At 38.7% G+C, this 26,328-nt stretch overlaps 1 protein-coding gene across 1 annotated transcript in view; it reads right to left on the bottom strand.

The window, feature by feature from the left end:
• LOC131051031 (arabinosyltransferase XEG113) overlaps positions 1 to 26,328 on the bottom strand; it is a 142,858-nt gene that overhangs the window by 95,251 nt on the left and 21,279 nt on the right. The window contains exon 4 of the mRNA XM_057985377.2: positions 16,073 to 16,178. Within this exon, the coding sequence (XP_057841360.1) occupies positions 16,073 to 16,178 (106 nt within the window). The remainder of the gene's footprint in view (positions 1 to 16,072; positions 16,179 to 26,328) is intronic.

Here is a 26,328-nt window from a genome sequence, read left to right on the forward strand (position 1 = left end):
TTCAAAGTTGGGCTTCATTGTTGGTTTGATATCTTAAACTTGATTCACAGAGTATTCAGAGAGAATCAAGAGTGATTGTTTGCAGCAGATTTTAGAGAAAAATATATCTTTCTTGCTAGCCATACTTCCTTCTTGTTGGTGATACAAGCTTGTTGGGGACGTGGGAGCTCTATGAGAGCGGACACATAGGGTTTGTGCCTGATTTTATGGCTGGTTGAGGTTGCCTAGGCCTGCAAATCACTGGCTATTGTTTGTGAGCAGATTCAGAGGTATTTTAGAGTGTGGCGTCTAGGGTTTGGACTCCCAATTTGCTGATTTTTACTGATATTCAACAAAATAATTGGAAACAGCAAATGGGTATGTTTGATATTTCATTGTAATCCTATTTCACCATCTGGGTATTTCAAAGTTTGACGATATACTGAACTTTTAGTCTATTAGTGGTTGTTGATGTATTGAAATATTATTTCAGTTGTTTATAGTATTATACATATATGTATTGAAATATTATTGATGTATTGAAATATTATTAGTGTGTGTGTGTGTGTGTGTGTGTGTGTGTGTGTGGACATTTACTTGTGTGTACATGTACACATACACACACACATACATACATATACATATATATATACACACATACATACATACATATATGTATACACACACACACACACACACACACACACACACACACACACATACATATATATACATACATACATACATACATACATATATATATATATATATATATATATATATTGTTGTACCATTATGCATCTTCGTCTATTTCTGTAACAACTCAAAACAGAAAACAAAGAAACAAAAACAAGGGTGTATGTTACAATGATATCAGAGCAATGTATCCTGCCATCCTAAAAGGTTCAGCATGATACAACAGTGATATGTCAAGGTTAGAGCATCAGCCTTTCACACATCACTACAACACCCATAGAAATAGGTCTAATCCTAACTCGGCAGTAGAAGAATAGAGAGCAACAAATATGGGTGATAGGGACCTAGAAGGAGAACGTTTCCTAAACATGTTAGATACTCTTCTTAGAGAGGATCAAGTTGTAGATTAGAGAGCATAGGAAACAAATCAGCATCTTGGACAGTTGGATGAATTTATAGCTCGTCAAATGGGGGTTAATAACAACAACAATAACAATAATGTGGGTGCAAACAATGGAGGCAAGAATGGACACCACGGTGGTAATAATGGTAACAATGGTCAAGGGGATAACTCGGTAAATAACAGAAATACAAATCAGCAAGCAAGGACAGTTAATTCCAGACCCCTTATGCCAGTTTTCCCACCAAGGGTTCAACCACGAGTTGAAAATTGCAAAATCAGTTTATGCAGGATTGGAGAGATGGAGGTCCATATTTTCAGGCTGCTATATCACTTAGAGACTATATTGATCTTAGAATGAAGCATAGACCTCGTGCTGGTAGAAAAACGCATTATTACGACTTGCAGAAAAAGGTTGGGAAACTAACTCTTCCTTATTATGACGGAGCAGGGAAGACTTCAGCTAGAGCTTGGGTGCACAAGGTAGACACTTATTTTCAACTTAGTCTCATGCCAAAAGATGAAGCTATCAAATATGCTACTATACACCTAGATGGTATTGCTCATGAGCGGTGGCATCATGGGATAATGACTATGGTCATGATCAAATCATTTCTTACATTGAGTTCATAAAGAGGCTTATTGATAGATTTGATAAGAAGGATCTAGAGTTGCACTTCAAGGAGTTGGTTCAGCTGAAATAGTGGGGTTTAGTAGATGCATATGTTGTTGATTTTCAAAGGCTACCGGTGTTGTCACACACATTTCAAAGAAGTGGCTCATTGTTCTTTTTATGGATGACCTTTTAAATCCCTTACAAGGTTGGATTTAGGAACTCAATTCACCTACATTACAGGAAGCCATTAAGAAAGCTATGGACATGGAGACTCCTACTTCTAGGAGTAAATTTCAATCCAATGGATTCCCACATAAGAAGGATAAGGATAAGAAACATTTTCATAGGGAATCCAATCAGTCTAGGAATGAATCTGACATGTTGGATATAACCACCTGAATGAGCTTTGGAAGAAGAAATTGTGCTTTCATCGCATGGAGGCTTGGGGCCCATCTCATAAATGCAGCGTTAAGATCAAGGCAAAGCAAATTGAGTACTTTTCAGCAGAGGAATCAACATAATAAAAATTGGAACAGCAATCAGATTCAGAGACTAGTGAAGAGGAATAGGGAAGCAGTGGTACCATTGCCCAACTCTCTAGCTTCCATAAAGCAGTAACATTTAAGGTTAGAGGTGTGCTACAAGGGCAGTGAATAATAACTCTTTGTAATAAGCTACCCCAAATTGCAAGCCAATTTTTTCCACTTCTTTCACCCACTCAAGTATGAAGGTATTTTGTCAAACTGTTTGCCTGTAGGCACGGAAATTAATTGCAATGTCATCTTTCTCATGTGTATGATCAGATTTAGTAATTTCAGATATGTAAAGAAGTGAGATACAATAGAAATAGAACACAACTTTCTTTTGACATAAAAGATTGAACCAAAGTAAATTTCTGAGCAGCTACAGCAGATTTAGATATGTACTCAATTTGAAAATAATGTAAACTTCTGACCTTATTTCATAAACTCATCAAATGCTAGCATAGGGCTACACTTCCTTTGCACACTGATTTAACACTATCATATGACACTGAATACATGCATCAACACAACAGCAAGAGAAAGGTGCACGGAAAATTAGTTCAGCTCCCTTAAATAAGTCCCATTAAAGTAGAAAACTCGAAAGAAACGATGCCACCAAAAGCCCAGCAATCCACCATCATTCTGAGCAACAAAAATGACAGAAAATTCTGATTAACAGCTTCAGGAAGGAATGGTGTTTGCCCAGCAATCAACTCAAACTGCCCTTGGAGGCTGCCCACATAGGAAAACAAAGAAGAATCTTCAACTATGGAGGTGAACTAATCTTATAAGTGCCAATAATAGACTGAAAAGGGCCTCATGCAAGTCAACAAAGCTCCCACACTCAAGAAAATGCCGAAAATGCCCTAACTCTCACGTCCTAACCAAAATCCTACCACAACAAAATACATCATGATAAGAACAGTAGTATAGTGCTCAAAGACCCTTCACAGCACAAGTAGAAGACCACACAATGTATCTAGTCTCAAATACCCAACTGTTAACCTTTATCAAATCTCCATGGCCAGCAAAGCTAGCTTCATGCCAAGGAAAGGAGGAAACCCTTAACACAAACTCTTCCAAAGATAATGCAGCCTAGTGCCAAAAGAATGAGATTACTCCACGCCAGAAGTATGGATAAAACCCACGCCAAAGATTGAGTATCAATGCTGCCTCTAGATCCACTACACCAAACTATCCTACAATCCTATCATTGAAAGAAACCACACAGAAAATCTCAAATCTGAAAGCACTATGAAATACTTACTTGATATTTCCAACAATCAGCCGAAGTAGGTCTTTCACTACCATAGATAATCTTCTTAAGAAGGGATTTCGTTCTTTGAAAGGCTGAGTTGAATCAACTCCAAAAACCACGCAGGGTTTACCTCTCATCAGAGATAATATTAGAAATAGATATTGTAATGTCCCCATTTTTGGAGTAAGAATAATTAATTAATTTAATTAGTTAAGTTGTCCAAATTATTGATATTTCTTACGGACAGCTTGATTAATTATTTTAATTAATATAATATTAAGTTAATTATTTATAAAGTTATCAAATAAATTAAAATATTAAAAGTTGACTTTATATTTAATTAATTTAATAAAGTGACTTAATTAAAAATATATCATAAAGTCACTTAAGTGAAATAATATTATTTTAATATTATTTCTAGAAGTGTCCAGAGATGGACTGAAAAAGTATAAAGGGAGATCTAGTTGAGATACAAGGCAGCTTGGAAAATTGATTTTGATATTGATTGGGTTTTGTGGAACCAAGGGGTTTCTGCAGAATATTGTCTTTGGGAACGAAAACTCCCATTCATAGCATAACTGAGGGAGTGAAAGATCTCTCAAGGGGTTGCATTGAGGAGGTGATACTTCAGTCATCTCAATTGTGCTCAAAGAGTTCATTGTGCATCTCATGGTAGACATTTCATGGTATTTTCAGACCATCCATATTTGTCATATTGGTGCATCGATTTTTATTGGAAAAGATAGATGATTTCACAAGAAGACTAATTAAAGGAGGAATTGGGAGATAAATGACAGTATAGCAGGTCTGAGGCAAATCAAGTTCCATCCTTCAAACCCACGACTTTGCTCTTATCTCCTCGTTGAAGCATCATAACTTTCATTGGAGGTCAGCGCTGGCATTGGAGACATAAGGCGATTCCCTTGAGAGCAAATGGGGAGAAGAAATAAGAAGATTCAGTACTTAAATCAGATCTGAGAATAGTTCGAACCAGTCCACCTTTGCCCACAATTTTGCCTATATTGCTTGATTTAGACTTCAAATCTGTTGAAACTTAGTAACTTCGGTAAGATAAATGATTGAATGAGAGACTTCATTTCTCTCATCCAATCATCTACCTTATCGATATAACTACAATCTAAATGTAGACCTCATGATTAAATAAATGAACTTGTTATAATCATCTTATATGCATAATCGATCATACTATAATCATATTACTCATGTTGTGATTGTAATAAGATCAGACCAGACTTATAACTATCATAGCTATCATATGATAGCATCGATTGATGCTATCATATGATAACTATAATAGTTATCATCTTAAATCGCACAATATACCGATCGGTTATCTGATAATTATATTGTGACATAACCTGTTTGTTTATCGGATGATTATATTGCTTGGCGTGCCCCGATTGTTAATCGGTTTAATATGTTAAATGACATGACCGATAGTTATTGGTATAACACTTAAGTGAAGCGATGCCTATGCAGCGATCAAGACATGTCTTGATCGGGCATGTCAAAAGACATGACCGGTCAAGGCATGCCTTGATCGGTGGGCATGGGCTATAAGTATATGTCAATGAAGTGTTGTAGAAGCATAGAAATAATTAATGTTATCTTTAGCAACCTGTGACATAAGAAGTAACAGAAAATATCAGTAAAAGAATAATAATAATATACAACTTCAGACTTGAACATAAATTTGAATATCATTTACAAAATCAACCATTGGATGTGGATGCTATAATTCAGGAAGGATGACAATGAAGTTTGGTGATTGAAAAGTGAACAATTGCTGCCAATTAATGATTGATCATCTGCAGACCAGCAGCAGGGGCAATTTTGGGAGACAGGTTGATTTGGCATGGTGGAGGCTCCAATCAACACGATATTGCTTGCTGCTTCAACTCCAAGGCAAGGCGATTCGAACCAGGTTCTCTTGGGCATCATATTTCTTTGTAATGATCAATTATATGCATGTGTCCACGGCTGATATGTATCTTCAGATTTACTGAGGAAAAATCATTAATAATTGCTAAGTGTTTTGTCATTAGTTTGGCTATTGTAAGGGCTCAATTGACCCATTGTCTCATTAATAAAAGGAGTAAGAAGGCTGCATCTTATTTGTATATTGTCCAAGGTTTCATGCCAATTGTTTGATGAAATTACAGTCAGCTGTAGGTGTATGATTTGCATCCAAAATTGGTGTAATAACATTATAAACTAGTTGCACATGCATCCTAGGGGATTATGCTATGATAAGGAAGTCGTTTATTAGTCATTCATTGATAAGAACTTGTGGTTGATGCCTCCAAAACAAGTCTGCAACTCTGTGACAGCCATACAGCATAACACGCAAAGTTATAAAATCCGCATAACATGCAGGTTGACAGCCAACTGTTTGTGAATATTCCTTGTTTGTTCGGTGTAATAACTGAAGGGGATATTTCAGATATCTTCAGCATAACTCAAATGAAGGCTAAACCATCAATATATAGCATCTCAACGAGAAATTAAAGCAACAACAGATTAGGGCAACTCAAACACCATAAAATAATAACCTTTACCCTTTTTAATATTTCACTTATCACTCCTCAAGTGGACATCCCTTTTTGCTCTTTAAAATATCATTTAAAACTTTTAATTCCTTTTCATTTTCCAAGACCACATAAAAGATATTGAAAATATTATTTTACCTCCTTAACTTGGACATCCACTTTACTTCAATAAGGCTCTGCAACTATCAAAGGAGTTCAGCATTCAAAGAGTCAATCACTGAACCAATTTTGGCTCTAGTTTTGTTTGCAAGTCTCTCTAGGATTTCAATGTTGAATTATGTAACTATAAATGAAAAGCTAAGCTCTGTAAATGCATAAGAACATTTCATTGTGTCAATTTCTTCTATGACGAATGACTCAATGATTGTTTGAAGAGATTCAAGGAAATACCCTAATCACAATTAGATATTTTCCTTTGCCACATTTGCTAGCACAAATGTATTTAGAATTTGGCTTTGGTGTGTATGTGATAGCACCTAACATATTACATATATTTGTAATAACCATTCTCTCAATTCATATAGGTTGTAGTTTTGATGATGGATTATTAAGAATGTTCTTCAATAAAATATACTTTGGTTTCAATGTGCAAACCTAGTTCCATTAATTTTGTGTCCATTCCCCTTTGCTATGACAACTATATTTCGCAATTATTCAAGCACTGATCTTTATTGATTTGAGATCATACATTAAAATCTAAGCAATATTTGTGTCCTGGTTGACTATAGGTTTAGATTAGGATTAGCATGTTCTTCACTGTTCATTATTATAAACCAAAGGAATATTTTGAATGACCAAAAATAGTATAACATCAGGGAACTTGAATATTAATGCTTGCACCTTGTCATTGTGTAAGAGATGATGAATAAAACATCCTTAGGGGTTTAGAATTGCTAATGTTTACAGACACATATACCAGGTGTGTGATCACTATATAGGGGTTACTATAGCTAGCCTTACTTGACCAAGAGACAGAATTTAAGGTCAAGTATGCAGCTAGGTTTAGATGACTTGACCAAGAGACAGAATTTAAGGTCAAGTATGCAGCTAGGTTTAGATGTTATTTTTACTGTCCATTTTGTTTTCTCTAAATACATATTAAGGTATACCCCTAGGAACACTACGTCTAAGTTAAGCTCAAAGAATAGGAGAGATAACATACTTTCAAATTTGATCTCTAACCATCCTAAGTTTGTTGATGATCCCCTTTTTCCCTTCTTGATGACAAAGCACTAGCCTTGAAGATGGAGAAAAGATCTAGGATTTGGGAGTGTTGTAACTTGTTTTAGAACCCAAAAAGTCATGTGTTACACTTTTGAAAGGAAGATTGACTATCAAATCAATAATGTGTACACCTAAATTTGCCTCCATGAGGTAATAAGAATATAGAATAAATTTAGATGGGTATAGGAAACCTGAATTTTGTTGTGTCACATATATTCAACATTGTCTTCTTTTGGCATGAAATGTAAAGGCAGTTGTAGTATGCAAAGCCCATACAATAGTATATTGAGAGGGAGCATGAAGAAATAGAAATTGCACTCATTGTTCTAGCAGTATGCTCATGATATGGGAAGTGGCTATTTTAAGGAAGGAGCATGTGATTTACATGGAAGTGTAATCATCCCCATCCTACTGATATATGCTAGCCTTTGTTGACGGGAATAATCATTATGTTATGTTGTTATATTATGTTTATGTTGTCGTCGGTAATAATGAGTTACGGCGGTCAGTTAGTTGGCCGACGGGTAGGTAGTTGGAGTCGTGATAGTTGTGTCGCGCCCCTTCGGGTATTATATATTGTGTACCTTTTCTTCGAAGTATGATCATGTTAGTCATGTCAGATGTAATGTTATAAGCACTTATTGTACATGGACTGTGGAATTAATACGGAGGCTGGTTATTTAATATATTTCCGTTATGTTCTGTGCATTTACTTTCTGCATTTAACCGTTTACCCGAGAGGGCAAACATTTGGCGCCGCTGCCTAGACGAACTCGGGAACGGAAGACACGGATGGCGCACAGACACAATGGGCCTACCCGTTGGTGAAGTAAACCCGGAGGCCGACGACGCGCGGACAGAACTTTATACAGGAGAAGACACGGCAACGCGAGAATTTTCAATTTTGCTCCAGGTAGCCATTCAGACATACGTTCGACGAGAAGCGGCGGAGGTAGAAATCCCACCAAGTGCCGTGTGGACAGCGCTGGAGGTTAGCCCGGCAGTAAACCGGTTGATGAACCACCTCCCCCGGTTGCTTGCAGAGGCATCGCTGGCACAACAGGCCCGCCTGGAGGAGATTGCCCAAGAAGAGCGACGACAACAAATCCTGCAATGCTACGAAGAGAACAGCCGACGGGAAACGGAATGAGATGGCGCCAGGCCAGGTGGAAATTGAACCTTTGACTTATGCCCAATAGACTAAATAAGGACAAAAATAAAAAGATACAGAGTGACGAATGGGAAGTGGCACAAACCGCGTTGAATCTCAGACAGCAGATAGAACGAAGGCAGAGGCTGAGGCAACTTGCCGAAGGACGACCTGCCGAAGGGTTGCCCGAAGGGAACCAAGGAGGTGTCACGGAAGGTGCAGAAGCCGAGGGGAATTTCTCCGCGTCGCCAGACTACTGTAGAGCAAGAAGCCTCGAAGAGTTTCTGGAGGAAACTAGGTTACGGAGAGAACTAGTTGAAGAGACTCGAGATCGGTTCAAAAATTTATCTCTCACGCCACAAAGGGAGGATCACCGAAGGGAGCCGGGCACGGGTGAGGGCGAAGGGGAAGCTAACCGCACGGTAGTCGCTCTCACGCCACAAAGGGAGGATCATCGAAGGGAGCCGGGCACGGGTGACGGCGAAGGGGAAGCTAACCGCACGATAGGTATAAGGCAGAACACCGTACCTTTGGTCACCACCACAAGAGACATCAGCGGCATCGGAGGGAGCAGCGCCGGAGGGCAGACACAGCCACAACCACCTCCAAGTGGACGACTCCCATCAATGGCGACCAAACAGAAGTTGCCCAAATTCAACGGGGATAGCAAAGATGATCCCGCACGGCATTGCCGTACCTGCGAAACCATCTAGACAGCCAACGGGGTAACTGACCAGGATGAATGGATGAATCAGTTCCCCGCCACACTGAGAGGAGTGGCTATTGACTGGTATTCAGACTTGGATAAAACCGGGGTAACTACGTGGGATGAATTGAAGAAAGCATTCGAGAAGGAATTTCGGCTTCTCCGAGATGATAATGAGATAGTCTCGGAAATCTATGGAACAAAGCAAGGAAAGAAGGAGACCATACGGGCATATGGCCGCCGGCTAAAGGAATTAGTCGGAAAGATGGAAAGCCAACCGGCTGATGGCTTAAAGAAGCGGTGGTTTGTCGAGGGTTTGAACCCTAAGCTATGACGAAAGATGAAAATCGTGCCTCTGACATCCTACGATGATGCATACAACCGGGCCATGGACTTGGAAAGTGAAAATAAGACGGCCAAAAAGAAGAAGAATAGATCTTCGTCATCCTCTGAAGATGATACGTCGGAAGAGGAGAGTAGCAGTGATGAGAAGCCGAAGAAGAAAGTCACGGCCCTTCAGAAGGATATGGAACGGATGTTAAAAGAGTTTAAGACAATGAAGGGGACCACAAGCAAGGAGGACGAACTGTGGTGCACAGATTGTAAGGAGAGCGGCCACACAAAGGGTGCCTGTCCCAAGAAGGCATTCTGTGACATCTGCCAGATCATGGGACATTCTACGAAGGAATGCCCATACAATCTGAAGGCACGTAACCAGCAAGTGCTCTTTGCCCAGGAGCAGCCCTCCACATCGGATTCAAACAATAATGCATCTTCCGGAGGCTACTGAGGAAACCGACGAGGCGGACGGGGGAATAATAATAATTCCACCAGAAACAGGGTCCAATACGATGCGAAGGGACGCCCAATTATCCAATGTAGGGCATGTAATCAGTGGGGGCACTTCGCCCGTGATTGCATGAAGGAAGCCACCCCTCAGCACCTCTGTCGTTGGTGAGAAAGAAGTACTGGCGATCACCCGCGCCCAGACGAAAAAAGTCACTTATCCCGACCCCCGTACGGAGAAGGAGAGATTACGGGAGGCAAAGGCCAATATTGAACGTGAGATGATGACCGAACGACGGGACAACGAGGTGGCGAGTACATCATCCCGTACGGAAGCGGAAAATAACATCATTGGGCAAATATTGCAGATGGAGGTGCCGATAAAGGTAAAAGACCTCGACTCTATGCCACAATTGAGGACTGCCATCCTCACCAATGTGCAAAGCATTGCAGCGTCGAGTGCACCACAGGTACAGGTTCCCGCCACCGCATCGTCGAGTGCACCACAGGTAGGGGTTCCCGCCACCGCTTCGAAGAGTACACCACAAGTGGAGGTTTCCGTCAGCCCTTCGACTGACCCGATGTTACTAGCCGTGAGCAGTGGTAGACACCCAGCTGTGGTAGAAATGGGTATCCGTGGGACCATTCTGAAGGACACCATTGTGGACGGGGGATCTGGAGTGAATGTACTACCAGAAGAAATATGGAAGCGGCTGGGGAAGCCCACCCTGTGGCCACCCACATTCAACCTAGTGGGAGCAGACCAACACGGCATTAAGCCACTCGGCCTATTGATGGCCCAACAAGTGACAATTGGTACACAACCATTCTTGTTAGATTTCGTGGTTATTCCCTCGAAGAAGAAAGGCTATGACGCCATCCTGGGGAGAGCGTGGTTGATCAACGCGAGGGTAAACCACAACTGGAAGAAAAATACACTTTCCATGGAGAAGGGAGGGCGGAAATATACCATTGACCTACACACCCAAGATGTTGGCGAAGAGCTCGCCTCTTCCGACTCAGACTCAGAGTACTTTAATAAAGGGGAAGGGGGTCCCGATGAAAGCAAGGGCAAGAACGCGATGGAGCCGAACAGTGAAGGGGTGCTCGAATTGGAGGGATGTTCTGAAGATGAGGTAGGCTCACTTAACGGGCTCTTCCACTGGCAAATGGAGGATTACGAAATGTTCCAAAGCTACAAGCTCGAAGTAGAGGAACCAGAGCAACCAACAGAGGTGTACCTGCCAGAATACAAAGAATATTGGAAGGGAGACGCCCCAAATCCTGGCGACGTAGATAATCCGAAGAGTGTTGGCCACGATTGAAACCCTGTATGGAAGACCGCAGTCTTCAAAATCTTTATTATTCTTCTTCTTCTTATGTACGGGAAGGAGACCGTGGTCCCTGTAAAATTTGTGGTTCCAGGTCTTCGAATGGCCATGGAAAATAGACTTGCCACCAACGGGTACAAATTGAAACCCTACCACGCGAAGTGCACAGGGGACCCGAGAGGCCGGACGGACACCCGAGAGCCCGAAGGGGGACCCGAGAGGATGGAAGGGGACCTAAGAGGCCGGGCAAGCAACTCGAGAGGCACGGGACAAAAGCGGGAGACTTTTGGGCGAGAAAAACCGAGAAGGATGAAGGGCGAGAAAAAAATTGAAAAAAAAATCGCACGGTCGTACGACAGCGACCGTACGGTCAAAAAAAAAGAAGGGGAAAATGGCCACCGTATGGTGGGACCAAGGTGACAAGGTGACACCACCGTGCGGTGGACGGTGCACCACCGTGCGGTGGAACCACCGACGGTGGAACCATCGTGCGATGAGACCACCGTGCGGTGGAACCATCGTGTGGTGGAACCATCGTGCGGTGGGAGCCACCAAAGGCCGCGCAAGGATATAAAACGCCGCACGAAGACACCACGCCGCACACCGAGGAGAGGAAGAAGACACCACGCCGCACACCGCCGAGGAAAGGAAGAAGCCACCACACCACACAGCCGACCTTGGCAATAAAACCCCGTGGAGGAAGAAGACACCGAACACGGCCGAAGGCACATCACCGCGCAGCCAAGGAAAGGGACGCACCGCACGGCCCGATCAATACACACAGCCCACGAGCTACCGCAGGGAGTGAAGCGGACGGATGGGGTCGAGGGTTCTTACAGATTGATCCGCCGCTTAGGGAGAGCGGGAGCCCGCACAATCCACACAGCCACGTAAGGGCAAAACGACCGCCACAGGTAGACCAAGCAGCCGCACGATTGGAGTGGTGTTGTTGACCGGAGGTGTGTCCGTACGATATGAAGGGTGTCGACCGCACGATTGGAGGTGCTAGTGCTGTTGTTGACCGTATAGGGAGGTTGTATGGCCCAGGTGCCATCGAGGACATTACAGTGCCTAAAAAAAAAAACGACGACGGCCAGATTTAAAATGATTTGCTGGAGTCTGGAGCCTAGACACTGAAAATATTGGAGTGTAGAAGAAGGGTTTTGACATCATAAAATATCACAGAAATGATGCGCGCCATGGACTTTCGTGGGGTTCTGAAGGTTGTAAATTGGTGTTGGCGGCAGGACCCCGCGAGGGGCACTGCCCCTCAACCCCGCGTGGGCGCTGCCCCTCAACCCCACTGGGGCGCTGCCCTCGACCCCGCTGGGGGCGTTGCCCCCAGACCCCCAGTTTATTTTGAGCTACAGAGTACCACAGGAAGTGTTGTGGTTGTCCGTACTGTGAGAAAGAAGCCTGCAGCTAAGCATTGGCGGGGAAGCCATAAGCCGTAGAGGGAGACGGATTTGGAGGTTGCGAACAAACAGAGTTCGAGGGAAGGCATTGCAGGTCCGCGCAGTTGTATGACACCAGGGAGTTATTCAGTTCAGTTTTTAGCCTTTGGGGAGTGTGATGGAGGATTTGAGGTGTCTCCTAGCATTTGTGCCAGCGGATTGTGGCCACCTCCAGGCATGACTGGTACGCTTTGAGGAACTCGCAGTATGTCTCGGCTGGACGTGAGGTTGCCTTGGTGGATGCACAGAGGGCTCGGGAGGAGCTGACCACCAGGTTGGAGGCAGTAGTAGCGTGAGACTTAGCTCAGCGTACCAAGGAGTTGGATGTCGCGAGGGCAGCGCGGGTGGCTATCGAGGACAAATTGGCTAGGGAGACAGTATCATTTGAGTAGCAGTTGGTGGAAGCTGAGACTGGAAAACGTGTTTTGCAGACAAGTTTGGGTTAGGCACAGGAGGACTATGATGGCAAAGGAAGCAATATTGGTGAAATCCGCACTTGAGCATCGGATGGTAGCAGAAAAGGGTTTTCAGGCGAGGACGCAGCAAGTGTATAAGATCCGGGCCCGACTGGCGTCAGTAGTTCCTGCCGTTCATCTCTATTTTGTATTAAGTCGTCGGAGTCGACTTCTTTTCTTGGGGGGGATGATGTTGTCGGGAATAATCATTATGTTATGTTGTTATATTATGTTTATGTTGTCGTCGGTAATAATGAGTTACGGCGATCAGTTAGTTGGCCGATGGGTAGGTAGTTGGAGTCGCGACTGTTGTGTCGCGCCCCTTCAGGTATTATATATTGTGTACCTTTTCTTCGAAGTATGATCATGTTAGTCATGTCAGATGTAATGTTATAAGCACTTATTGTACATGGACTGTGGAATTAATACGGAGGCTGGTTATTTAATATATTTCCGTTATGTTCTGTGCATTTACTTTCTGCATTTAACCGTTTACCCGAGAGGGCAAACAGCCTTCAAAGGAGTGTGTCTATGTAGTATGAACTTTGAAGTATATGGCAATATTGGTTGTTAATTTGGTAGGATGGAAAGCCCATATGTAAGTGTATTGAGAAGGGGGCATGAAGGGAAATAAATTGCACTAATTGTTTCACTTATCTACTCATGAAATGGGAAACAATTATTTGGAGGAAGAAGTGTGTGCTTTAGACTAAAATGTGACCCTTCCATCCTGTTCATCCACATTGTCCTTCAAAGGAATGTAGCTATAGAGAGTATGGAAGTATTGGTTGTGAATTTGGCAAGAGGCTAGAATATGACCAACAATTGTGGGGTTCATCAACCAGACTTGATGCTACTTGCAGCTTTCTCTGGAGGAGAAGCATGGTAATATGCTTTAATACATATCTAAGGTCCCAACAAAACACTCTATTTTTTGCAGATCTTAAGTTTTTGGCCTTGGGTATCTTTAGCAAAAAAAAAGGGCATCGGCATATGTTATGATTTTCCATGCAACATCTCCCATCTTCCGATAATGGATCTGGGTTATAATCTCATTTATTGGAAAGTAAGAAGCTTTTCAAACTTAGGTAGTAGACATAATGATAGTCATCCAGCAACAAATTCAATGAAATTGATTTAACCTTGCAACAGATTTGTTTTTTTGTTTTTTTTTGTTAGAATGTATGACAACCTAACCCTAGGAGAATTGAAAACTGTACAAATATTATGTATGAGAGGAAAAAAAATTAAATACATGGCCATTTGTTCTTGCTTGTAGAAATACAGTAGTAAATTTTGTTTCTTAAGAAGGCATTATAAGAAACAAAATCACCAAGCAAAGCATTTCACTTCACTACCTTGCTTCTTTACATAAGCTTGTCAAACAAATGATAATGTATAATGTCCCCTTTTTCAAACTAATTCCAGTCAAAGGGCCCAAAGCCTATTTTTATTCTCCTTTGGCTAAAGAGGGGATTTAACAAAGGAATAATAAAATAATAATTTATTAAGTTGTCCAAAAGTACTTTAATTATAAATTTGGAAAAACAATATATATTATTATTCAACGGGATAAAAGTTAATATTGGATACATGGCCAAAAAAGCAAATAAAAAATTGTAAAGTGGATAAAGGGGTGAATATCAATTAAAAGAAATTTTAATTACCTAAAAGGTAATTAATAATTACAAATGGTAAAAAGATGAGTATTCAAATAAAAAGAAATATTTAATTACTTTTAGGGTTGAATGGAAAAAGGATAAAAAAGCAATTATTGGAAGAGAAAATACATTCTATTCATCATCAATTTCTAGAAACCCTTGTTTGCAAAGCTTTGGTTCAGCTTTCACCATGAGGATGAAAACTCTCATAGTTTATGTAGGAATCAGAAGACAGAAAACTTCTAGTTCCCATCGTTGGCTTCATATAGAGGTCAAATTTGGACTTAGGGAATTATAGGTTAATTACAAGTTTGAGCAGATCTAAAAATACAAAAAATACATATATTTATTTATATTTAACAGGTGCTGTTATTTCCAAAATAAAATATTTTATTAGCTGGTCTGAGGAAATAAACCCAACCGTATCATCCAAGGAGGGCAGCGACTGGAATTTATTTGCCTTGCAGAGGTGCTGACTGGGACATGGCAAGTGTTAAAGGTTTTAAAATTAATACTTTATGTTGACTGGAGAGTCGTACCATTCGGCAGAGCATATTGACTGGCCAATGCCACATTAGAAGAGAGGCATGTGCATAATAAAACATTTTTTGAAATTTAAGGGTGTTTGTGGGATCCCCAAACCCAGCCACACCTTGTATATTATAGTCAAATTTTCAAAATGGAATTACTGAGAAGAATTTCAGCCTGCTCAACATTACATAGACAGGAGCAAACAAAATAAAGGCATCACACCTATTGGAGCTGGTTTGGGAGGAGTCGTATCACATTGGGAAGGGGACATGAGATGTTGGAGGTGACATGGGGAGGAAGGAGTGTGGAAAGTTTTAAGGAATTTTTTTCAAAGGAACCGCAGCTGCTAGAAAAGTCACAGATGTTAGAAAAAAACCAGCGCAACAATCAAAGTGAGATGAGGGACTTAATTAGGTTCTGTATGCTATTCTAATTTAATTAAGTGTTAGTTGAATAATCCTTTCAATTGTATGACATAAATATTACATTCATAAAAAAAAAATTCAAAGTCAGCATTTATTTATTTGAAAATTACAACAAAAAAATAGATAAATTAGACTTGTTGGAAACAAAAAAAGAGCAAGAGAAAAGATATATTGCAGTAAATTTGTCGGAAATTTCGAAAAAGTATATTTCATGATGTATGGAAACTAATGCATTAATATCTTTTCTACAAACTGCAAGAATTAAATTACAATAAAATTTGAGTTCCAAAATACTGTAATAATCACCTCGTTCCCAAGCTTCTAGCCTATCATCCAACACTGTAGGTACCAATTGATCACTTGATGTTAAAACATCAGCTGCAGGAAAGCGAGCAAAATATGGAAGAGGATTCTGTTCATAAGATTGTGACAAAAAAAATTGTTAACTTTCAAATACAAGCATCATGCAAATAAATACAACTCAAATAGAGGACATGTTTTAATTTTCATGACATTACCAAAAGCCAAGAAATTTATATAGCAGGAGCAGGGTTCAGAGAAACATCTGGCATTTCCTCCATGGAAAGAAAATGCACTTTATTCCTTTCTTTAGTCAGTTAAATATAACTAGACTTTTATAGTAATTTACTTGCAATTCTCTCTAATTTTTAAAAAAGATTATTAAGAGAGAAACACTGAGATGCATTAATGATGAACATTTTTTGATAGAGGATCCAAGAACATTTAAGCTAAACTTTAATTCATTACAAATGAAGTTTAACCAATTTCAAATTGCAAGCAATTGCCTTCAAAATGTCAATAAATTGCAATAAGAATTATCATAAAGATTGGTGACTAATGAGGGACCTTATGGATAGAAAATCAAAACTAAGACATGTCCAACAGCTACTTGCACAAAACCCACTTTTAACACGATAAATGGGTTGCCATTTTGAAGGATCACAATTCCAATCGAAAGTTTCCAAATATATAATTTTATCACTTCACATTATGTCCATTTAGAGGTATATATATATATGCAACCCCCACAAAAACAAATATTATATGCACAAATATATAATAGTAATAGATATTGTATAGGAGGTAATGGAAGGAAGACAAAGTGGACTTCAGTAAAATAGTTCTCCTCCCTCCAGGTTGGCAAAGGTTAAATTGTCTTGGGGTTTCCTAGGGAAAACTTATAACAGATTAAGAAGCAAGCTTGCTTCAAAATGAAAAAGGCCAAATGCTTGTGCTGTTCTCGTTAAATATATCCACAACAGCAGATAACATACGAAAACAAGAGGATTAGATGAAAATGGCTAAGGCAAATGCTTGTGGTGGTCTCAGGAAGGAGATTCTTTGTTGATTATTTAAGAAATGTTGAAGGACGTGGTTCCAAGCCAGAGAAAAATATAATAGCTTAGGCAGAAAAAAATCTCTTTATGCTTTTGGAGAAGATATTCTATAATTGTTTTTATAGGTAGGTCAAAAGGCCCATAGACTTTCTAGTAAATAAAAGGCATCTTGCACATGATCACTGATACTGTGTAATAATGACCCACATACTTGGGTGGATCTCGCGGAAGGATTCAAAGAATTCTACTGACACTATCATGCCTCCAATCACCTTCTAAAACAGTTTCAAAGTTCAAATAGAACATGGATGCTGGTAGAGGCATGGCAGATGTGTAAGGAAATATATCCAGATGGGCAGAATGGGCATCTAACTTGGAGAGATTTTGAACCAAATCCTCAAATTCATGTTCAAAATGTTAAATGGGTCCACTTTGAGCAGTCTCTGTCTGAATGATTTTAGATAAAGCAGATCTAGAGTTTAGGCAAGTCTGAAACATAATCCAATGCCAAGAGCAGAGGTTTCCAAGGGTATGTTGCAGGGGCTTTCATGCAACTATATGAGCTTGAATACTAGACATGCACCCATTACAAAACCAAATATAATCCCCACCACATAGAACTGGTTGTACCATAGCAAAGATATTTCTAAAGAGGTGAATTTGAGTTGATTTTGAAGCGAGATAAGTCCACAAAAGTTGAACTCACTTCCATTGTAATCCTGTTGGTAAACAGATTGGTCACTGCGGTCGTTTACCTGAAACTGACCCTGTTTGCCCAATAAGCAGTGACAAACGTTCCAACAGTTGGAGAGATCGTTATGTGAAACACGATCTTCCTCTGCGTTTGAGAGGGGCAGCTCCCTCGTATGAGAGGGGTATTTAGGATTTTGTGTACTTTTAACCTGAAAGTACATAAAGGAGAAAACATAAAACTAAAGAGGAATAAAGATAGAAACCCCAACAATAGACATACGACCATCAACTGAGATTTCCCAACATTAGCAACAAATTACAAAGGGAGTTTATAAGGTAATATGCTTAGCCATGACATGACGATAAATAAGAATGCCAAATCTCAACATACGGAGAGATAAGATACTTCAACACATTCAAACTGAGATACCAAAGGTTGCTTGTGCATCATCACATCAATCGTACAGATCACATATGCATAAAAAGACTACCAATTTGACATACGGGAAATCAGCAATAATAACACATGAATACATTTAGAACATACGAACTAAGACGTATGCTTCATTATCCTTTTGGGAAATATACAAGTCCAAAATCCTTTCTATACATAGTGCAAATCAAAATGTCATTACAAGTTTCTCCTGGAATTCTAGCAGAGTTTTCCCTCTGTAAAAAGTTTTCCCCTTTACATTACAAATAGCCTTGTATTTATAGGATTTCCAAAATAACCACCTTAGTAACTAACTTTAATCCTGGGTTAATAACTAACTCTTTTCTGCGCGAATTTCAATGAGTTAATAACTTACCCACTTATGCGCAGAAAAAGTCAATTTCCTAACCTTTGGTTACAATAAGCGACATAAGTCACTTTTTACAAAAAAGAACAACTTGAAACTTTATAATTTTGATGAAAAACAAAGTAATAAGTTATGTTGAGGTACTTCTTTGTCTTCACCCACTTCATTTGGACTTTCAATATGACTTTCCATTTGAAAGGAATAGATAACCTTGAGGTTCTCCATAAGAATTTAAGGGATTGATTGTTGCAATACGCCTATGTATTGATAAAATGATCGACACGAAGAAATATTTGTCCACCGATAACCTGTCTTTGAGGAGATGCTCTCCACCCACCTCTACATCTACTAAGTATCTTCACTTGATTGTTATCACTTGACTTTATTCAAATCCTCGCAAGTTGGTGTTTGCCATCATCGGAAGTCTTAAGTCTTATTTGGAACAAATTTGATGTTCTTCACAATATAGAAAGTAGTGTTTCTTTAATGAATCCCTTTTCCAAACATCCCACTTTGCCATTACAATTTATACTCTATTCTTTGTCCTAAATGGAATACAAATCTTCTGAAACAAGAGTCATTGCAACTTCCCTCCTCTGTACTCTGCGGATTAATCTTATGTGTACCTTGCAATCATTGTGTAATGTCCCCATTTAGGATTTGCCTTAATTTATTCTTGAGACAACAATTCTAGCTTAACATGAGAGTTGTAATATATTAGTAAGTATAATTTTATCAAACTGAATACATTTCATTATAACATTTAACTTAAAATTCTAAGACTAGTTCGGAAGATAGAACTTATCTTCACAATCAATGCTATCAATTTTTCCTCTTCAAGTTGCTTTACAAATCTGGTATGGATCTGCAGAATACTTTCTTCTTAAATTTTCTATGATGGAGCTCTTTATTTCACCTTTAAATACACACACACTCTCTTTCAGATCTACAATGAAATTCTTTATTTATTCCTTCACAAGTCTATAATAACATTCATACAAGGCTTCTTTATCGGTGTACATAATCTGTCAGATTCTTCTTCTCCCCTTTTTTTCCCCAATCATTCTATTTCTGATTTCCATATATATGTTTAATTTTAAGAGTCATGCCTTATTGGAATGACATGTATTGCAGTTATGTTTTCGTTTAACAAAATACATCACTCCAAATTGCAACTCTTGGAGGATAATCGCACCTTCCTATAATCCCTGATTTCTATTAACAAATAACATTGTTTATGTTTAAGGATGAAATCATACTTCTCAACAAATCGCACCTTCTCACTAATGCCAATCGTATCTTCTCATAAATCACAACCCCACCTGAATGTTTATTAAAATAAACATAAGATACTAGCTCGTTTAGTTGTCTTTCATGGATCGCTACTTAGTCACAACTGCTCATATATTAATTACATCTTTTTTCTTTCTTTGACCAATCGGTCAGCACATTACATACGTTGAACAAAATATTACCGCTACCCATCATGAAGTCAATTCCATCTCTTAAATCGTCATCTTTAAAAAAGTCTCCACCTTTGCATATAGTCTACCATCATATGGTTTGTTATTTGTTTGCATACTTTGATTACTTACCAACTTTGATTAATGTAATCGCAGCCACAAAATTTATTCAAGGAATTCCCAGCCCACGAGCAACATGACTTGGATCGCTGCGTATACATGAATTGCTATGCATTATGTCTTTTTCCTTAATCACGTCACACCTGAGTCTCCCATAACAGATCGCTGCTTATGATTGTTTAACTATTAACAAACCTTTGAGGTTGTTGCACCATAGCTTTTCTCCACTCGCTGCTTATCTGAATTGTACTTCTTTGGAGAGCAGATATCAGTTCTATTAATGGCATTGTATTAATTGCTCTTCTTAAGTGTAGTTTAAGGAGAGCATAAATAATTTATATTGTATATCGGTTCTATTAACGGCATTGTATTAATACGATATTATTCCAAATAATACTTATAATGTATTTTGACAATTCATGTTTATATTTTATATTTATTAAATAACACATTATATGGTAAGTGTAATATATTCAATATATCTATTTTATGTTTTAATAGTATTTTATGGTAAAACTTCTTTAATAGTTAATATAATATTAATAATTGAAATATGAACGTTACATTAAAATAAAACAATAATAATAAATAATAATCATAACAAATAATAAACATTAATAATCATATATTAGAGGAAAATCGTGAAGTCTCATAAATGAGACGATTTTCCAATATCATTAAATGTTAATAAATGTTTTAATTATCGTATTTATTTAATCCAATGTCCAAAGAGGGGTTATGACATATTGCATGAAATGAGACTATTTAGTTGAAAACAATGTATATGTCGTATTTGAGTCTTTCCATTATTGTATGTTACGTGATATACTATCCAATACTCCAGATTCCGCCTTGTTCTCTGTCAAACGAATAACACACGTTGTCTATGCACTGCAATCTACATCTATGAGTACCAGAGTAGCTGCGATTATAACCAGTTATCACATTTTCAGCGTCATTTGACCAAATCACATGGAGATGCATGGATACTTCTTTCTTTCTGATCAATATGCAAAGCAATCAACCGTGGTAGATTGCTTCCTTTTGGGGAGTGATGTGGAGGATAATGGCAGGGGTCGTAGGACTTGGATTTCCACCTGCAATTTTCTTGAGCCTTGGCGACAGATCTATTTTCTGCAAATCTCGCAATCATTGCATTCCATGACACCACAATTCTTTGAAGCACTGTTTCTAATGTTTAAGATACGATGCCAATGATTCCACATCAGCCAAACAAGTCATATTGCGCGACAGTTGAGGGCGTATCTGTTTCATTGCTAAGAAGACATCTCTTTGGAGCGTTCTGTCAAATGGTTTGCTCCATGATTTGTAGCATCATCTCCCAGAGCCGTTGCCACTACAACATCGAACTTAAATCCTCTATCTTCTACAATTATTGCATGTAAACAAATCCATTTTGTGGATATCCAGCAATCATCGCATTTCATGAGACCACATTTTTTTGCGATTATCGCATGCCATGAGATAACATTTCTTTGAGGAATTTTGTCAAACTATTCACGTGCGTTGTCTGTGCTTTCCCTATGCCCATGATCTGCTTCCATGGTTTGCATTTTCTGAGTGACATATTTCCTTGAGGAGGTTTTTGAACAGTTAAACGCCTTGTCTACGCATCCAATATTTGCAAACATGTCTACCAAAGCGCTTCCAACTCTAATATCTGACAAAAATCCCGATCCATTATGTTTTGATGGATGCCCATTTTCTATTATGAAGTTCCATTTTTGTGTTGATAGAGAGGATGGATTGTGAAGTTTCACTTTATGCATGTAGAAAAAGAATCGCATGGATATGAACAATCAATATATTTGACAACACATCGATAATACAAAAAAACAAAAAAAAAACATTCTCCAACGGCCTCTCCAATTGTCTTGGACTTCATCTTTGGAGAATCAATCGAGTTCCATAGGTTTTGTAAATTACTTTGGCAATGCTAATGACATGAGTTATTGTATATCCCTCCCCAAGTTGATGACTGAACTACTTCTAATGCATGGAGCATCTTATCTCTATAACCTGCCATGAGTCGTAGGCTACATTTAGAATAAAATGTGAAGTTGCTATCGCTCTCAATAGGTTTTGTGAGAAGAAGCACTGACTTGGGTCATCCATTCCAGCCATGCATTTAACTGGTAAGTGCTTTATTGACCTCTGAGGTGCAAACAAGTTCTTGAAGAGAGACCTCCAAAAATTTCCTCCGCCAACATCATTTCAGACACATGCACTTGACTTTAGAGCTCTTTGGCAGAAGATCTCAAAATTGATCACAGTGAATAAATGTTGCTAAACCACCAAACAATACTATCTATAGCCTAGACTCATCCATTCTCTTCTGTCACTACTGAGAGTGCTGCTCTGTCAGCTTCTTCGACCTATACCACAGTTGAAGCCCTTTCAGCTATGTCTGTCAACTAATAATCAACCAGTATATCTGCCAATGGGAGAGGTGAAGCCATGGATCTTCACTTGTCATTCCGGGGCCTCTTCCTCGAGTTGAACAAAAGGGGAACCGAGGGGACCGATGCCTTACTTGGGTTAAGCTACTGGTACAAAGGCTGTTGAATGAAATGCTCATGCTATTTGTTTAACAATTAAGGCATGTTCTAGGATGCTTCATGAAATGAAATATTCTGACAGCTCCTTTGTAAATATCCATATTGTGATTAATTAAACATTTGCATGGTAACCGCAGCTGCCATCACTATATGGAGAATTTAATCAAACTGTTCACTTGCCTAGTCTGTGCTTCCACTTTCTACATTATACGTGGTGTTCTGTCAAACAATCATGACATTGACTAAGCTTCCACATATCTGCATTTCATAGCATGGTGGTGGATGTCAACATTCCTTTCATAGCTTCCATTTTGCTTTCATGCCTCCAGAGCAGCTGCATTTTCAACATCTGGTGAATCCATCTATCTTCAGTGCATTGATGAATGTTCATAACTTGCTACTTGAAGCTCTTTTTGTTTTTAAAACTCTTATGAAAAAGGTTAAGAATGCTCATTTTTTGAGCATTTCTAACCTTCTTGACAAAGTGGGACCCGCAAGGTTAAGAAATGAGGTTAGGAATGCTCACTAGGTTAAGAAATGAGGTTAGAAATGCTCAAAAAGTGAGCATTCCTAACCTTTTTGTGAAAGGTTAGAAATACGGGTTAGAAATGCTCAAAAACCTTCTTGGCAAAAGGTTAAGAAATGAGGTTAAGAATGCTCAAAAAGTGAGCATTTCTAAACATGTGCTTCAACGAGCTATCCTTTAGACCTTAGAAACCATTAATCACAGAGATGAAACAAGGAAGAGTGCAACCGATTCTTCTGAACAACTTTTTTAAGCACAAACGACCAGACATATTAAAATAATTTAAAATATTAAATTATTATTTGAGAAATAATTTAAATATTTTAAATATATTGCTGTGGTTGGAGAAAAATGGCATAACTTTCAAACGGTAAGGAGTTAGATCCTGAAATTTGAAACACGCATCAATGGTAGGGAAATAGATCCACACAATTATTTACGCCTCATGATGAAACCTTAAATGAGATATTTTAATCATTTGGGAGCAACAGACACCAAAAATTGAAAGTTTAAAATATGACAAAGTATGAACTGGGTTCAGGTGAAAGTTGGACATGTGATACGAAATGATGTTTAGATCCTGACTGTCAAGTGATTTCCCTCCATTTGTGATAATTTTCAAAATTCTTTCATTTTTCATATTCTGACTAGTAAGGACCTTGGATTGCGTGTTCACGGTTTACGCAAAAACAGCTATTGGATCTTTACTTGACAATGGGACCGATTTGAAGTTCGAATTTTATGTAGGCCAAATATGGGGGCAACAAATCCCTATGGCAACAAATTCAATAAAAAACACATTCAAAATAAATGGAAAAAAATATTATATAGAAACTAAAAAATTTAAGCATATGCCATTGATTCATAGAAGGAAGGGGAATATTTTTCAAAACAGCACAAAACCAATCTCTTTTGAAAAAAATTTCCTCTAAAATCTCCTTCGTAGCAAATGGGCTCTTGCACCCATGTAGGAAAAGCAAACCAATCATTTTGGAACCTTCACTAATCAATTTTCAACTCTTTGTTTGATCAAAAGCAAAAATGAATGACTTTTGTGGTTTGCATTTACAATGAGATAAACTACTTTGTTTTTGTCTTTCAAATGCCTTGGAATGAGGTTTTAAGGGCTAGGGATGCATTCAAGTCAAAGTCAAATGACTTAAAGCATTAAAAAGGCCAAAAAATTAAATGGCAAGAAACATCTGATTCGCCAATGGGTTACAAAAAATTGGCCTGGGTTCTCTTGGATGAACCCATAGTCTTCAAAGCATCCCGGGGTGCATCCCTGCCTACCCCAAATCAAGATCCAAATCTAGTACCAATTGGACCTAGATCTAACATTTGCATCCAACAAATTGATAACTTAGATTAAAATATTTGGGTGCCCCTAGAATGTCCCTAAAAAGGGGGACATCCCATGTTTTTTTCTTTTCATTGAGGATGCCCTACATGCCCGAGTAACCCATCCCAAGAATTTGAGACATAGACATAAGAAAGAGATATATTCTCACTAATTGTTCCCCCAACCCTCCCAATCATTTGTTTTGGTTTGAAATATTGGATGTACCCTATGTTTTTTATTTCATTAGGGATACCCTGACATCTAGAGGACAGCCACAATGTCCCTTGACCATCTTGGGAAAGGAAGGGATTCCCTCAAACTCTAGGCTTTTAAAAAAAAAAAGAAAATTAAAATTATATAGTGGAGTAGAAAGGAGAGTGAGGAACTTAGGTAGGCTTATATATTTAATGAAGCTAAATTGATAGCACTCATCTGATAAGATTTTTCATGTGTGATTCCAATTCACATAGGAATTGGGATGACTCGTTCCTCAAACAAACTCTAGTTGAACCAAAATACATTCACAAACTAAATAATAAACATCAATTCCTTCGCATCCACTTTGCTATAAAAAATCAAGAATCTAGGCAAGAGGGCATTGCTAGTTAGAAGCAAGGAACAAAACATAGTAATTAATGGAAGTTGGGGACCCCTTGAATGGAAAGAAAACCTGTGATTTCACTCTATTGTGGTAGCCAAAGGTTTATTCAAAATAACAGCTATTAAGTCTTGTTCAACATTAAAACTACTATATAGTGGAAGGCTGCCCACAAGAACAGATCCTTATCTTACACTTTCCAAAGAAGATACGTTGAACCATTCCAACTTAATTTTAGGTTACAATGCCTTAAAAATGTGTGTGTGACGAGACAAAATTACAAAAAGCAAGTTAACTTCACTAATAAGTAATATCATAATTGAATCCTTTTCAAACTATATTGACTCAGACATTGTATGGTTGATCCCCTTCAATTATAGAGAAGTTTTCAAAAGTCATATCTTTTGTATAGGCTCATATTTTTATTTTTCATTAGTTATATTCAAATATTTGTTTTTATATTTCAGCTTCATTTTGTATGTTTGTATTATTATTAGGTATTTTTTATTTATTTTTATTTTAAATAACCAAATATATATTCCCCAAAATTCAGAAACATTTTGTCATCCATACACATCCCCATCCCATAAACTCAAGAGAAACATTGATTATTAAACAATGTTAACAATGAGCATTCAAGTAAAAAATAATATAGTTGGAGGAAGTTATGGACTCCGCATTCTGCTGATGGCTATGGGCGGGGAAACAATTTCAAAATTTGCAAAGTACGAAGCCTGCTGGATTCAGAGATCGGATTAATTTCGGCAGAGGATATTCCAATAGTTTCAAGGATGACAAAGGATATTATTGGGACAGCCATGGTTCTTTCCCCAATAATATTCTGTTGCAGACACCTGGTTTTGTTTCAAGCCCCATTAACATTCCAGTCAGTCAAGCTGGGTTTAAATAGGTGTTTTCGACTCATGGAGGGCCCTTCAATCCAAATCTTCATAGGAAAGACGATCATCAGCCTTATTATCGTAAGAGAGGCAAAGGAGAGATCAAAAGGCAGCCTTCGCTGTTTTAAAAGGACCGGACAAATGCAGATAAAAAAATCGAAACCCTTAAAAAATGGGTGACAAA

Source organism: Cryptomeria japonica, chromosome 2, assembly GCF_030272615.1.
Source record: "Cryptomeria japonica chromosome 2, Sugi_1.0, whole genome shotgun sequence".
NCBI lineage: Eukaryota > Viridiplantae > Streptophyta > Pinopsida > Cupressales > Cupressaceae > Cryptomeria > Cryptomeria japonica.